At 48.6% G+C, this 15,962-nt stretch overlaps 1 protein-coding gene across 1 annotated transcript; it reads left to right on the forward strand.

Annotated features, from left to right (window-relative positions):
- The first annotated feature begins 5,132 nt into the window (after nucleotides 1-5,132).
- Slc48a1 (solute carrier family 48 member 1) lies at nucleotides 5,133-15,904 on the forward strand. Its single transcript, XM_070039789.1, has 3 exons — nucleotides 5,133-5,373; nucleotides 13,124-13,291; nucleotides 14,143-15,904. Exons 1-3 carry the CDS (start codon nucleotides 5,238-5,240, stop codon nucleotides 14,277-14,279), a joined length of 441 nt encoding a protein of 146 aa, XP_069895890.1. The 5' UTR covers nucleotides 5,133-5,237; the 3' UTR covers nucleotides 14,280-15,904.
- Nucleotides 15,905-15,962: the final 58 nt, after the last annotated feature.

Consider the following 15,962-nt stretch of genomic DNA (forward strand, 5'->3'; position numbering starts at 1 on the left):
AAATAAATCAAACAAAAAACCCAAAAAACATAGCTGGAAGTGAGCTGTGGCTCAAATGTTATACTACCATCCTTGAGCAGAAGAGTTAGGGGACAATGCCCAGGCCCTGAGTTCTGCCCTAGTATCAGCATTCAAAAATAAAAAGATCAGGCTAGCCAGGTACACTGGCTCAAGACTGTAATCCTAATTACATGGGAGGCTGATGTTGGGAGATCATGGTTCAAAGCCAGCCTGAGTACAATCCATAGCTGAACATGGTGATGCAAGCCATAGGGGAAGCACAATGGCTGAATGAAATGGTGACTGCCTGTCAACCCTGTTTTCACAGAGAATTGTCACAAGAAGGAGAATCAAAGCCAGACCAACCTGGGCATAAAACAATACCCTACCACAAATATAACCAACACAGAAAGGAACTGGAGCTGTGGCTCAAGTAGTACAGCACTTGCCTAGCAGAAATGAGGCCCAGGCCAGCTCCCAGATGGTGAAGGGACCAGAGAGGAAGGAATGAGCAGAGGAAGACCACTTAGGAGTTGAGTAAGTGGTGATGATGGGGATTGGTCAAGTATGGTACTAGGAATGGGGAAAGGGGACAGGGCAGGTCCAATTCGATTTGGAAAAGAACTATGTGAGTGGGGAAGAGGTAAAGAAAAGGGAAGACTTGGGAATAACAAACTCCTCCTAGGTTTGGATTGGGAATCACAATAAAGGAAGACATGGCACATTCGAAGTCTTTCTGGTTAGGAGTAAGGCGAGAAGTCTTGATATGCCCAACATCTCGGCTGGAAGACAGCTCAGGGGGTGGAGCTTTGACCTAGAACCACAGGAGGAAAAGGAAGCCCAGAATGTGCCTTTTGGGGGAGTGAGGAAGGAATTTCTTAGGAGCCTGGACATCTGCAGGCAGGAGTTCTGACCTGGTAGCACCTAATTCAAAAATGACTTTAGCCAGGTGCCAGTGACTGGTGCTTGCATCCCTAGTCACTCAGGAGCCTGAGATCTGAGGATCATGTTCAAAACCAGCCCAGGCCGAAAGTGGAGATGTGGCTCAAGAGACAGAGCAGTAGCCTTGAGCAGAAAATCTCAGGGATAGTGTCCAGGCCCTTAGTTCAGCGCTCTCCAGTCTCAACACAAACAAAGAAAAAGACGTCTTAGGACTAATTTCCCCCCTACAAGTTTCTTTTCCCATCACATCTAACCTGAATCCTACAATCAATTAATCTTCCTAAGACACAGCTTATCTTGTGCTACCCCTGCTCAGTTATGACAATGAACAGTTTTGACAGCCACATTAATAATTTGTGAAATTACTCTGCGGAGTGTTTTCTCCAAGTGTCTCTCAATCATTATGACGAGCTGATGAGGGATTGTTCCCTGTAGACCAGAGAGTTTCAAGCTGTGTTGGCTAATATGATAGCCACTGAGTCACATGCAGCTCTTTAAATTAAAATTACATAAAGTTAAATATATATACATTAAAATGCAGCTTCATGCTCAGGGCATAGCAAAGATCCAATAGTCACATGGAATAATGGCTAGCACTGTGACAAGCATAAATATAACAACTTCCCTTGTGGTATCAAGTTCTATTGGGTAGCTCAGAGTTAGGCATCCTGCTCAGGGTTGGTCACCAAATAAATAGTGAAGTTGGCATTTGATCCCAGTAAGGAGCCATTCCGTAGCCCTTTACTGTTTCTGTAATTATTTTAAAACAAAACAAAACATTAACTGGGCATTGGTGGCTCATGCATGTAATCCTATCTACTCAGGAGGCTGAGATCTGAGCATAGTAGTTCGAAGTCAGCCAGAGCAGGAAAGTTCTTGAGACTCTTCAATTAACCACCAAAAAGCCAGAAGTGAAGCTGTGGCTACATTGGTAGAGTGCTAGCCTTGAATGGAAAAAGCTCAGAGATAGTGTCCAGGTCCTGAGTTCAAGCCCTAGGAATCACACACATACACACACACACACACACATACACACACACACACACACACACACACACACACACACACACACAGTAAAACAGGCTCTAATGGTGTGGTGGGTATCAATGAGATGGAGAAGGGGGAATGGAGAGAATGAAGAAGGGTGAATAGGAGCCAGGTACTTTTTTAAAATTTATTTTTGTGCCAGTGAACTCAGGACCTTGCACTCTTGGCTTTTTCCACTTGAGGCTGGCCTTCTACACTAGAATCATAGCTCTGCTTTTGACTTTTTGCTAGTTAGCTGGAGATAAGAGTCTCTCAGATTTGTCTGCCTGGGCTGGCTTCAAATCTCGATTGCCAGGTCTCAGTTTCCTGAGTAGCTAGCATTACAGGAGTGAACCACTACTTTATACAAACACATAAAACTAGAACAATGAAAGCTGTTGAAATTGTTTTAAGAAAGCAAAAGAGGATAATCGAGAGAGATAGAGGGGTGAGATTGATCACGATACATTGTATACAAGGGTAGATATGTCACAATGAAACACCTTTTTACAACTTATATGTACTATCAGAAAAATCTTAAGAAAAAAGTAACCGTTTCAGCCTTGACCTTCTCCTACAATCTGTATCTAAGTATTTCTCATTTTCTTGCACAATCTCTCTCAGCAAGAACTTGCTCATCACCTTCCAATATTCATAATATTTTTATACTCCTCCTTTCTTCTGTCTGCCCTGCTAATGAAATCATACCTAACCCTTAAGTTTAAATAGCTTAAATATCTCTGGAATCTATTCCCTCCCTTCCCTCCCACTACCCCCATTTTACAGCTGCCTGAAGCACCCCTTCTTGTGGCTACCTTCTGTTGCTCCTAATTACACTTTCCCAATTGTCCAGTGTACCTAAGTTAGGCCAGTCAGTTTTGGAAGCACCCCTTCTTCATCACTACTCTTTGAAGTAGGTATTTTTGCTGCAGCTTGAACTCAGGGCCTGGGTGTCCCTAAACATTTTTTTTTTTTGAAAGCTAGCACTCTACCACTTAAGCCATACTTCCACATCTGGCTTTATGGTGGTTAACTGAAAATAGTTTCTCAGGCTTTTCTGTCTGGGTTGGCTTCAGACTAGGATCATCAGATCTCAGCTTTCTGAGTAGCTAGGATTGCAGGCATAAACCATCCACAGCCCCTCAGACCATTTTGAAGCAAGACAGGTATAGTTTACATCACACATTTGGTAACTCAGCATGTGCTACCTAAGTTCCTTGTGCCTAACCCTCTTTATTCTTGTTACCTCAATGTACTCACACTTACCTTTTCAAAAACTATTTATGTTTCTATGTGCCAGACACTCTTCTAGGCATTGGACAAAATAGGTACCATCCATGTGCATTGTCCTAACTGCATAACTTATGAATACAGTACCTTACTGAGCAAAGGGCTTTCACTGATGGATCAAAGAGCTGGAAATGAGGACATTATCCCCAATTACCAGTCTCCCTAATTACAGATGTTCTTATAAGAAAAATGAGAGAGGAAGAGGGCCCCAAGCCAAGGCCTGTGAGCAGCCTCTGAGAAGACAAGGGAACAGGTTTTCCTCCTAGACTATAATGGTCCCTTGATTTCAGCTAAAATAACTTTTGTTTGGACTCCTGACCTACATGTGTATTGTTTTAAATTTGTGATCATTTGTTACAACAGCAAAAGGAAATGAGTAGAAGGAGCATTGGTTCCCTGCCTGCTGCAGGTGTGTCCACAAGCCCATTCTGCCCACTAGAGGGCACAGCCCATGTTACACTTGGAGTTCCTCCCCAGCTCCCAGATGGGGCTGGATGCCCAGAGCTCCAAATATTCCTGCTTACGGATTCAAGTCTCTTTTGAGGTTTGGGGTGTGTTTGGTAGGGACCTGGCGGGTTGAGGGCTGTGAAGATGAAAGGAAGGGAGCTTTCAGTGAGGAGAAAGTGTTTATGGTTGGGAAGTAACTAGAACAGCAAACTTCTGAAGTATACATAAAGAAAGCCCAAGGGAGGAAAATGCCCATGGCTCACACCCATAATTCTCCATACTCAGGAGGCTGAGATTTGGGGGAATCACTGTTCAAGGCAGGCAAGTCCATGAGACTCTATCTTCAAAGTAACCACTAAAAAAAAAAAAACAAAAACAGAATGGAGTGTAGCTCAAGGGATAGAGTGCCAGTCTAATAAACAAGAGATCCTGAGTTCAGATCCCAGTTTTAAAAAAAAGTATGAAAGATTATGTAAATATCATACAGTGAAAAAACTTTGTAAAATTAATTGGTTACTAAAAACATTAAAATTAAAAAAGACTTGGTTGATAGGCATAGAAAGAATTACAGTATTTGCTATATATAATAAAATCATATGCTGAATATTACACTATATGCCACATATAATATTACACAATACATGCTATATTTACAATACATGGATATGCATATATACACATATGCATATGTATGTATATGTATATACAGTACTTTTGTCTGTGTATATACATATATGTGTATATATAGACATATAAATATACTTAATATTCTTATTTGGTGGTGCTGGGGATTTAATCCAGGGTCTCTTACATGCTAAGTTTAGCTCTACCACTGAGGCTCACTCCAGCTCTTTTTTTAATGCATTAATTCTGTGTGTGTGTGTGTGTGTGTGTGTGTGTGTGTGTGTGTGTGTGTGTGTGTGTGTGTGTCCTAGTACTGGGGCTTGAACTCAGGGTGCTCTACTTTTTGAACCATGCCTCTACCTCTGTTTTTTGTTGGTTACTTGGAGATAAGAGTGCTGTGGATTTGTCTGCCTGGGCAGGCTTGGAACTGTGGTTCTCAGATCTCCACCTCTTGAACTAGAACTAGCACGTGGCTTCTGTAGTAATTCTTAGGGAGAATTTTCAGAATAAAGTTTTACCAAAGAGTGTACTTCCTGTTCAAAGATGAAAATTTAAATTGAAAAAAAAAAAACCCCATCACCACAGGTGGCAGGTGCATCGGCCTGGGAACCAGCCCAAGAATCCGCAGTTCTACCAGGTGCCAGCCCAAGCCATGGGGCCTGTTTTGCCTGGCATGGCTGGGCACGATACCAGCATATTCGCTGCGCCGGCGGCCTCCGGCCGGAGAGGGCGCTGTGCCTGCGGCGCGGGTGGGGTCGGGGCGGGCCGGGGCGGTGTGGGCGGGGCTAGCGGCTGGGGCTGGGCTGGGCTGGAGCTGGGGCTCCGGCTCGCACTGGGGCCCTGCACCTGTGACTCCCGTCCCCGCTGGTCCTCGGCCCGCCGGGCTCCCGCAGCGCCCCCCTCCCGCCATGGCTCCGTCCCGGATGCAGCTCGGCCTCCGCGCCGCCTATGCGGGGATCAGCTCGGCGGCTGGCTTCTCCATCTTCTTCGTCTGGACGGTGATCTACAGACAGCCGGGGACTGCGGCGATGGGGGGTCTCGCAGGTAGGCGCGGGGCGCGCGGGGCGCGCGCGGGGCCGGCCGTTGCTGCGCGCGGCTCCCCGCGGCGGCGCCGTCCCCCCGCGGTGCCGCTGGCGTGTTTATCCCCGCACCTCGGGGCGGCGGCGCAGGCCCCAGGAGGCGTCCAGGCCCTCCGGGACCCCCGACGTCCCTTGATCGGGGGTGCGAGTGGCCCCCCTCTGCACAACTCTGGTCCGCCTCCCGGGTTACCCGGTGTGCCCTGCTGCCACCACTGCGTCCGCTGCGCGCCCGCTTTGCTGGGCGCCCCTGCTCCTGAACACACTCTTGTTTCGGGGTTTGGGGGTGGGGGGAAGGCTTGCCCAAGCGTCCTGGTAACAAGCAGGAAAGGAAGAGAGCTGGGAAGGGCGGGGGTGAGTAGGACGATCTGGCTGCCCCGCAACCGAGAATCAGGAGGATCAGATGTTAACTGGACCTTATTTACTTCTCAACCACGTTGCTGCCCGCCTGCTGGCTCTTTCAGTACTTGCTGGGTGACTTTAGGTCTTATGTCTTCATCTCTGTGCCAAAAAAATTTTGGTGTGAAGGGGAAAAAGTTGATTTGTGTTCGCTGTGTGTGTGTGTGTGTGTGTGTGTGTGTGTGTATGTGTGTGTGTGTCTGTGTGTGTGTGTGTGTGTCTGTGTGTGTGTGTGTGTGTGTGTGTGTGTACACTGGTCCTAGAGCTTGAACTCAGGGTCGGGCACTGTCCACGAGTTGTTTTTGTTTTTTTCTTTTCTTTCCTTTTTTTTTTTTTTACTCAAAGCTAGGACTCTCCCACTTTGAGCCACAGCTCAACTTCTAGCTTTTTGGTGGTTAATTGGAGATAAGGGTCTCCTGGACTTAACTGTCTGGGCTGGCTTTGAACCATCATTCTCAGATCTCAGGCTCCTAAGTAGGATTACAGGTGTAAGCCACAGGCCCCCCAATCTAACTCTTTTTTTGTTTTTATGTCAGCCACTGTGTTAAGCAGTCAGCTTCATTATTTCATTTAATCCCTTTATTAGTTCTAGGAGTAGGTATTATTATGATGCTAGGTTTCCAGACACGAAAACCAAGGCTTTATAGTAAGTCACTTGTGTAGCATTGACACGTGCGGAAGAAGGTACGGGAGAAAGTACATGCAAAGATAATGCTTTTACCTATGATCTTATTCCATTACGAAAAGATTCTTAACTAGGATAACTAAAAATAACGCATGTACCCACTGTCCCATCCTTGCTTGGGTAGTGGAGGAACATCGGGTGGGCTTTGTGCCTTATAAGAAAGACATATAGCCCTAGCCTAAGCTAATGCCAAGCAGGGTGCTGGCGGTCACCAAGAACGAGCAGGCAGAGTTCCTGGCTGGGAAGTTCTCAGGTCTGCCTGGGTGCCCCAGCACACCTGTGGGTACAGGGCTCAGTCTTGGCTCCTTTCTCCCTGTACTGCCCCTCCCCATGCTTTCTATTGGTCCTGTTGCTTTTAGCTGGGCATCAGTGGCTCATACCTGTGATCTTAGATACTCAGGAGACTGAGGTCTGAGGATCATATTGGGAAGCCAGGCCAGGCAGGAAAGTCTGTGAGACTTTTTTATTTATTTTTTTGGGTCCGGTCGTGGGGCCTGAACTCTGAGCCTGGGTGCTGTCCCTCAGCTCTTCAGCTCAAGGCTAGCGCTCTACCAGTGAGCCACCTTCCCAGCCCCTCTGTGAGATTCTTATCTCCAATACACTACTCAGAAAAAGCCAGTAGTGGCATTGTAACTCAAGTGGTAGAGTACTAGCCTTGAGCACAGACAGGCTCAGGGACAGAGCCCAGGTCCTGAGTTCAAGCCCCAGGACCAGCATAAAAAGAAAAAAAAAAGTTGTTTTGGGGGTTCACAGTTGCTGGGACTGCAGATAGGAGGGATGGATGTGGGGGCTGGTGAGAAATCCTTGAGCTCAGTGACTGTTCAGAGACTGGTAGGACCTGTTAGAGGTGAGTCTTTTCTAACCAGGTGACCCTAGGCATCTCAGTGCCTCTGGGGCCTCAGTTTCCCAGAAGGAGTGGGCGGTGATGCCACTGGAGTGTTCTCTAACTCTTCTCCAGTTCTGAGATGTCCAGTGTGCCTGTCTAATTCCCAGGAATCTGCAGCCTGCCCGCCTTCTTCCTCTTCTGGGGTGCAGTGTCAGCGGTTGTCTATCTTGTGAGCACTCTACTTCTGACTCTGCATTTTGCAGCCCAGATGCTGCTGAGTCACTGCAAGGCAACCCCAGGGACTCTGCTTCTATGCTGGGCACTGGTGGGCATACTGGCTGGACATGCTGGCCCCTGGGCAGGGTTAGCCCAGGGAGCTCCTGAACCCAGGAGGCAAAGCACTTGGCCAACAATCCCATCCCATCCGGGGAGAAGTGGGTATGCAGGAAAGCAGTGGCAAAAGGGAGGTGCGTTTCCTGGAGAAGCCACGTTGGATCCACCAACTCTGGTGCAACACAATCTTGCTTTGGGGTCTAGAAGACCAGTGAAAGAGAAGAGTAAAGTTGGCTTCTAAGACCAAACAGTGCTATGTTCTTCCCACCTGAGTGAAGAGGAGCTCTGGTGTGCCTCTAGCCTTTTTTTTATTTTTAATTTTTTTTATTGTTGCTATAAAGATGATATGCAGAGGGCTACAATTACACGAGTCAGGTAAAGTACATTTCTTTTTGGACAATGTCACCCCTTCCCTCACTCCCAGTTTTCCCTTCCTGTCCCCCCACCCACAAGTTGTGTTGTTTTCAACATAATATTTAGTGGGTACCACTGCTGTTCATTCTTTTTCCCTCTTTTTTTTTTGCTGGTCCAGGGGCTTGAACTCTGGGCCTGGGTATAACCTTAAGCTCCTTTAGTTCAAAGCTAATGCCCCACCACTTGAGCCACAGCACTGCTTCTGGCTTTTTTGTGATTAATTAGAGATGAGCCTCGTAGACTTTCCTGCCCAGGCTGGCTTCAAACTGTGATTCTCAGATCTCAGCCTCCTGAGTAGGTAGAATTACAGACATGAGCCACCGGTACTCAGCTGTTCCTCCATTTCTATATCCTCCCCTCCTTTACCTTCCCAAAGACAGATAAACAAGAACAAAAAAGAAAAAGAACAGCAGCAAAGAAAAAAAAGTCACGTTTCCATTTCCTAGAGTTCATTTCGATAAATATTTTATATGATCAGCGGGACATAGGCATTGTGCCTTTGTGTTCTTCCCCTAAAAAAATCCTCCTTTGGTCTCACCATGAATGCCTAGAGTCCTGTACGATTTATTGTGTTGCACTGTATTTTAGTTCTAGCTTCTGCATAGGTGAGAAAACATGTGCTGTTTGTCTCTCTGAGCTTGACTTAGCTCACTTGTTCTAGGTCCATCCATTTCCCTGTACCCCCCAGCCATTCTTACCCCCAGGTGTAAGAAGAGAGAAGACTGGTGTGCATACGTATTAGGGCCCTGACCCAGGACATGTCCTCTCTGTCTGCTTTTCCCTTGTGGGCTACTCTGGGGACTTTCTGGCTTCATCCAAACCCAATGCTGGCATTTCTGCTGACCGACGCTGTGGGTCCAGAGGGCAGGTGGCTGGAGCCAGACTAAGGTCTGGCATGGCTGCAGCCAGGTAGGGCTTTGGACCTGCCTATTCTATACCAGTTTGTGCAGACCAGGCTCCCCGAAGCCCCAGAAGGAAAAGCCAACTGCCTCCTGCTGGTGGTGTGGGAGGGGACTAGGAAGAGGGGGGCTCAGTGACTATCTGGGGGTTTTGAGGGACTGGCCTTCCCTCCAGTAGTTTGGGAGAGCCAGGGCAGGTGCAGTGGGCCTCCGGATTGGCTTTGTTTGTCTGGAGGAGGCCTGTGTGCAGCGTCTGGACCAGGGTTGAATGGAGGTGACAGGTGGGAAACGTATCTGCATATTAACAAGGAACAAAACAGACATCTTGCAGGGTACCGGTGGCTCACACTTGTAATCCTAACTACTCAGGAGGCTAAGATCTGAGGATTATGGTTCCAAGCTAGCCTGGGCAGCGAAGTCTGTGAGGCTTTTATCTCCCATGAATCTCACCAAAAAGCCTGAAATAGAGCTGTGGCTCAAGTGGGAGAATGTTGGCCTTGAGCAAAAAAGCTCAGGGACAGTGCCCCAGCCCTGAGTTTAAGCCCCAGGACCAGCACCAAAAAAAACAAAAAAACAAAACAAAAAAACGATCTTTTCCTCCTATTCTCAGCCCTATTTGTATATGTAGGAATGGAAGTTTGGGGGAATCCACTGGGTTATGAACACTGGGTCTGAGCTGGTGTCTTCACGGGGCTCTGTTTCAACATTTCCTAATCCAGAAACTGCTGAGTCACAGAGGGACTTATTTTTCTCCTAAGCTGGCTTCTAGAATCTTCAAGTGGGAAAGGATCTTAGAGCTCAACTCCAATCACTACACAGCATGAAAAGAGAGAGAGTGAGTGGACCTGTCACCAACAGGTGTCCCTCTCTGTCTCCTGACTGCCTATGATAAGGGCCTGTTAGGAAATCAAGCAGGGAGAGCCTACACCCTTGGCTCAAGCCTATAATTCTAGCTACTCAGGAGGCAGAGAGCTGAGGATCATGGTTCAAGGCCAGCTAAGGCAAGAAAGTCTATGAGACTCTTATCTACAATTAACCTTCAAAAGAAATCCAGAAGTGTGTGTGGTGGGCGGGGATCTGGGGGGGAATCCAAGTAGAAGAAGGGGTAGCCTTGATCAAAAACAAAAAAAAGCTCAGTGACAGTGCTCAAGCCTTGAGTTCAAGCCTCAGGATTAGTGTGCGTGCACACACACACACACACACACACACACACACACACACACACACACACACACACACACACACACACACACACACACACACACACACACACACACACACACACACGGAAAAAAAAGGAAGACAAGAAATCAAGAAGGGGCCTGGAGGTATAGCTCAGTGCTAAAGCTCAGTGTTAAACCCAGCCACGTGCTAGGTCCCCAGCTTCAACCCTTAGCATTATTTCCCCCCTCAAAAGAAACTAAACAGCACCCCCAAATGAAAACTTACAATGCCTGGGGAGGAAGCTGGAAAAACTTCTGAGGAAAGTGGCTGGCACAAAATCCAGATCACACCAGACAAAGCAGAAGCTGCGGGTTTATTATTCTGTCCACCTGGTGTCTTGCTTCAGTGTCCTGGCCAGGCAGAGTTGGACGTATGCTTTGTCTTGGCCCACCCTGATCTCGGGAAGTCTATGTTCCAGACCCTCAATCCCAAAGGAAGGTAGAGGATGGACCAGTATCAAGATGGGGGGTGGGGGGAGGTCACAGAGAGTGGGTAAGAACACCCACTGTGGAGTCAGTGGGCCTCTTCCCTACTGTAGGTTTCCTGGTTATTCAGTCTAGCAGGACCTCAGCCTCCTCACCTCTAGTTTTAGATGCAGAAACACCAAGGGCCCCACAGCAGTGCTGGGCTCCAGATTTTCTAGCTTTAAAGTCTCATGGGGTTTTGTCCCTCACTAGACTGTGACAAAGCTCCCTCCTCTTTTTCCTAAAAAAAAAAAAAAGTAACCATTTCAGATATGAAAAATAGACTAGTTAGTGCAGTACTGAGGCATAAACTCAGGGTCTTGCTGCTATCCCCGAGCTTTTTTGCTCAAGGCTAGCGTTCTGCCTCTTGAGCCACAGCTCCACGTCAGGCTTTGAACCGAGATGTTCAGATCTCAGCCTCCTGAGGAGCCAGGATTACAGGTGTGAGCCATCAGAACCTGGTGGATAGATAATTTAACATGGAAGGTTTATCACTGGGCCTAAGAAATACAATGTTATAGATGACCTTCATTAGCCTCCCCCACTTTCAATACTTAACTTTTCTTCCAGCCCTTGCTAGCATGGTAAAAGGCTCCTGTGCACATGGTAGATACAGCAGCTCTTTTTGGAAAGTCCCCTTGCCCCCTGGATTGTGGCAGCCTGTAGCATCAACAACCCAGGCTTTGCAGCCAAGAGCCCGCAGCTGCCTCTGCCTCTTTTCTGCTTGTTCTTCCCCATGGCCCCTGCTCCAGCCCTTGCCAATGGGCCTGATATTTGTTCCACTGCTTGAGCTATGTGAGCAAGCACTGCCAGGCACCAAGAGTTGAATTCTGTCCTATTGTACTGGCAGAGAGCAGCTGTTAGCCTGAGCAAGTACCCACCAGGCCCAGAGGACGCTGGGGATGCTGGCTTGCCCTTTGCTGCCAGCTAGAGGGAAGGGCCTAACATGTAGCAAAGAGCAAGAAGGTCACTTGGTGCTGGGTGGTCCTGGGAGGGCTGGGGCTGGGCTTCCTCATCCTGAAGAGCAATCCAGAATTTGGGAAGAGCTCTGCTGCCAGAGCTCAGCCACAGGCCTCAAAACTTGAAAGGCTGAGGTCCCTGAGGACAGACAGATTCAAAATTAAAAACAAGAACATTTTAAGCATTTTTAAAGGCCATATTAAAAGTAATATTTTGGGGAAAGATGCTTATGTTTAATAAATACACAAATCAATTAGGAGCCAAGTGCTGGGCTATTCCTATAATCCTAGCTTCTCAGAAGGCTGAAATCTGAGGATTGAGGTTTGAAGCCAGCTGGGATGGACACATCTGTGAGACTCTTATCCAGTTCACCAAAAAGAAACTGGAAGTAGGGGTTGGAGTTATGGCTCTGTTGGAAGAATGCTAGCCAGTGAGTGAAAGCGCCAGGTACTGAGTTTGAGGACCAGCCTCCAACCAAAACACCAAACAAACTATCAGACAAACAAAAGCTGGAAGTATAGGTGTAGCTCAAGTGATAAGAGCATGAACCAGCCTTGAGCAGAAAAAGCTGAGCAAACTCAGGAGGCTGAGATCTGAGGATCACAGGTCTCAGCCAGCCCAGGCAGGAAAGGTCCAATGAACTACTCAGAAAAAGCCAGAAGTGGTGCTGTGGTTCAGTGCTGTGGTAGAGCGCTAGCCTTGAGCACAAAGAGGCTCAGGGACAGTGCCCATGCCCAGAGTTCAAGCCCTAGGACTGGCAAAAAAAAAAAAAAATTGTAACCAAAAGAATTGTGTGATCAGGGCTGGGAAGGTGGCTCAGTGGTAGAGTGCTTGCCTTGCATGCCTGAGGCCCTGGGTTCAATTCCTCAGCACCACATAAGCAAAAAGAAAAAAGCCGGAAGTGGCGCTATGGCTCAAGTGGTAGAGTGCTAGCCTTGAGCTGAAGAGCTGAGGGACAGCGCCCAGGCCCAGAGTTCAGGCCCCACGACCGGACCTCCTCCCCCCCCCAATAGAAAGAATTGTGTGATTAAGCAGGAAGTTGGAAGTAAAAATAATCACAAAATTAAGCCAATTGATCTGTTTTCATAGTTTACCAGGAGTTAAATAAAAGTAAAGACAAACACAGCCAAAAAAAAAAAAAAAAAGCTGAGCAAGGCCCTGAGTTCAAGCCCCAGTACTAGTGTGCAGGCATGTACACACACACACACACACACACACATTAAGGAGAAGAGGGACATGGTTCTCAGACATCTCTTTTGTCTTGCTTTTTAGAAGGCAGCTTTGAGTCTCATGCGCTGCATTTGAGTCATGAGGTCAAACTCCAGGGAAGGCACCACTCCGCAGTCATGAAGTAGAATGACAAGGGACAGTCTCCTCCATGTTTTCATGACAACAAGTCTGGCCTGGTGGACCTGGGATCCCCAGCGGCTGGGCTCAGGCAGGGAGAGGAGAGGGGACTGCAGCCTGGTAGGTCGGAGGTGGCTGCGTCCCGCTGAGCAAGTCTGTTCCCACAGGTGTGCTGGCCCTGTGGGTCCTGGTCACTCACGTGATGTACCTGCAGGATTACTGGAGGACCTGGCTCAAGGGGCTACGTGGCTTCTTCTTCGTGGGCGTTCTCTTCTCAGCTGTCTCCGTCGCTGCCTTCTGCACCTTCCTCACATTGGCCATCACCCAGCATCAGAGTGAGAGCATGGGGGAGGGACGCTGCCGGGAGGAAGCATTCCCTGAAGGCTCTTGTACACCCGCTCCTTCCCCACCCCCCCCACCAGCTTATGTTTAAGGAACTAGAAAAAACATTTGACCTTACTGCTAAAATAGACAGAATCAATCTCCACCCCCTAAGATAGGCAATGAGACTTAGTAGGACCTACTGGACACAGGGCATGGCCTGTGTCAGCAATCCCCAGAGAATGATTGGTATTGTTTAGTCTCTGCCTAGCTCTGGGAGGAGAGTGCCCTCTGGCGGCTATGACAGGAAGTACCCAGAGGCCCTCCTCCAGACCCCCTGTGTAGTCTGGGGTACTTGTCACAAAGGTAGAATGGGCTGGGCACTGGTGACTCACGCCTGTAAGCTTAGCTACTTGGGAGGCTGAGATCTGAAGATCATCACAGTTCGAAGTTAGCCCAGGCAAGAAAGTCTGTGAGACTCTCATCTCCAATGAAGCACCAAAAAAGCTGGAAGTGGAACTGTGGCCCAAGTGGTAAAGCACCAATCTTTAGCAAAAAAAAGCTCGGGAACAACACCTTGACCCTGAATGCAAGCCCCAGGATGGGTACAAACAAAACAGAAAGGTAGTAGATGGTACAGACCTGTGTCTGGCCAGCCCTGACCTTCCCTTGCCTCCCCATGACTTCCAGCCTCCAAACTCTGAGATATGTTCAAACTCATATCCTGCTCCAGTCTCTGGAAGACTGCCTCACCAGCCAGGAGATGGAAGGGCTACTATGTCAGGAGGGTGGCCCTGGCTTTGTGCACTGCTCTTGGGTCAAGGATGGGCCTCTCCAGTAACCACTGCCCCCTTCCCTTTGGCAGGCCTCCTGGATCCCAGCAGCTACTACCTCTCCTGCGTGTGGAGTTTCATATCCTTCAAGTGGGCCTTCCTGCTCAGCCTCTATGCCCACCGCTACCGGGCTGATTTTGCCGACATCAGCATCCTCAGTGATTTCTGACCCAGGAACTGAGGTCACTGTGGCCTGGGGGGCCCTGAGGACCTGAACTCAGTCTCTGAGTCATCAAGTGGGCCTACCCCCCCCCCGCCATGCCCTGGAGACCCCAGAACTGTGGCAGAAGATACACAAGAGGACCACTACAGTTTCCGAGGAAACTGTCTATATATCTCCTTTGGGATGGGTGGGGGGAGACTGGTGTAGTGGAGGGGGTTCTCACAAGTAGCTCCTCAGCCTAGCTGGAAGGCAGCTTAGATCCATTCCGGTGGATTGATCAGCACTTTGTAAGTCAGGCCAGAGCAATGGAGTGAAGAGAGAGGGGATAAGAACTCTGAAGTCTTGACTTCTGGCTAAGGACAGGTTTGATCCCTGCTGCCCCAGGCACACTCACTGAGGCTGGCGTGAGAAGCTGGGGTGTTCAGGTCAAGTGAGGAACCTCTAAGAGGCCTCTCAGCCCCCTCCCTTGCATTCTGTTATCCCCAAAGGCCATGTAGTTAAAGTCATGTCTCAGAAAGGTGACCTGTGGCCCTGTCCTCAAGGGAGAAGAGTTGAATGGAGAGTTCTGTGTCCCTACTCCCATCCTTCCACCCAGATCTGGTCTAGGGCCGGTCTGTCTGTGTGTCACAAGTCCACACACCTGAGCACCCTCCAACTGAGGCTAACCGAAGGACCATGGCAAGTACATTCCTGCTCCCAGAAAGGCTTTTGAGGGAAGGGGACACAACACCAGCCCAGCTAACCACCCGTCAACTAGAAGTTTGATCTTTAAAAAAGAAAAGCCTTTTCCCTCATGAAAGACAACTTGTGCTTTTCTTCCCCGACCCTGGGGCTCCCCTAACTCCATGGTCTGTGTTATCCCCATCTCTTTCTTCAGGCTGCCATTTTGCACATCTACTCCTTTTCTACTTGTCCCGCCCCCAGCTCTGCCTTATCTGTCACCTTAGCAGAAATACAGTGGGCATTTGTTATCAGACAGCTTTCAGGTTGTTTTCTTGGGGAAGTAGGAAACTTGGGAGCAAATTGTGGGGAATGATGGGCAGGGAAGGGTGAGTCCTTAAGCTATCTCAATAAACCATTTTGCCAAATTGCACTCTGGAGGGCAGGGGTAGGCTCTATCTACCAGCGCTAGAGCTGCTCAGCACCAGAAATATAGTGGTTCTAGCTCAGTTCTTTCCTGGGCTCCCTGCTCTGCCCAGCTAGGGTTAGGATACCCACAAGCACCACCCTAACAACCCCCCAAAAGATTCAGCATCTGAAGCCCCTCTTCCCTCCACCTCTGTCAGGCTGCTCAGGGCTCAGATCCAGGACTATGCGAATGAGAGACTGGCAAAGGCTGGCAGACAAAACCAGCAAGGCAGGCTCTGGAGCCTCACTGCTCACGCTGGGCGTGCTTGTCCCAGCGTGTTTCACCCACTCTTCCTGGCTCAGTACGTGCTTAAGAAGCCATGCCACAGGAAAGCAGAAAGCAAACAGAAAACTGTGTCCACTTCTAGAACCTTCTACTGATACACAGAGGCTCCCTGGAGGTGATGAGACTGAACTCGGCTCCCGGCTAGAATTTTAAGTCCAGGTGCGGTGATTTCATGACCCTTTGGGGTGCTTGGTTGAATAAACCCTGTGTTCCCTTCCGCCTCCGTGGGCCGCTCAGTTATTATCACTGCCTTCATCTCTCCCAAAGAGAAAGGC

This window comes from Dipodomys merriami, unplaced genomic scaffold, assembly GCF_024711535.1.
Source record: "Dipodomys merriami isolate MVZ:Mamm:240054 unplaced genomic scaffold, mDipMer1.0.p SCAF_10, whole genome shotgun sequence".
Classification (NCBI taxonomy): Eukaryota; Metazoa; Chordata; class Mammalia; order Rodentia; family Heteromyidae; genus Dipodomys; species Dipodomys merriami.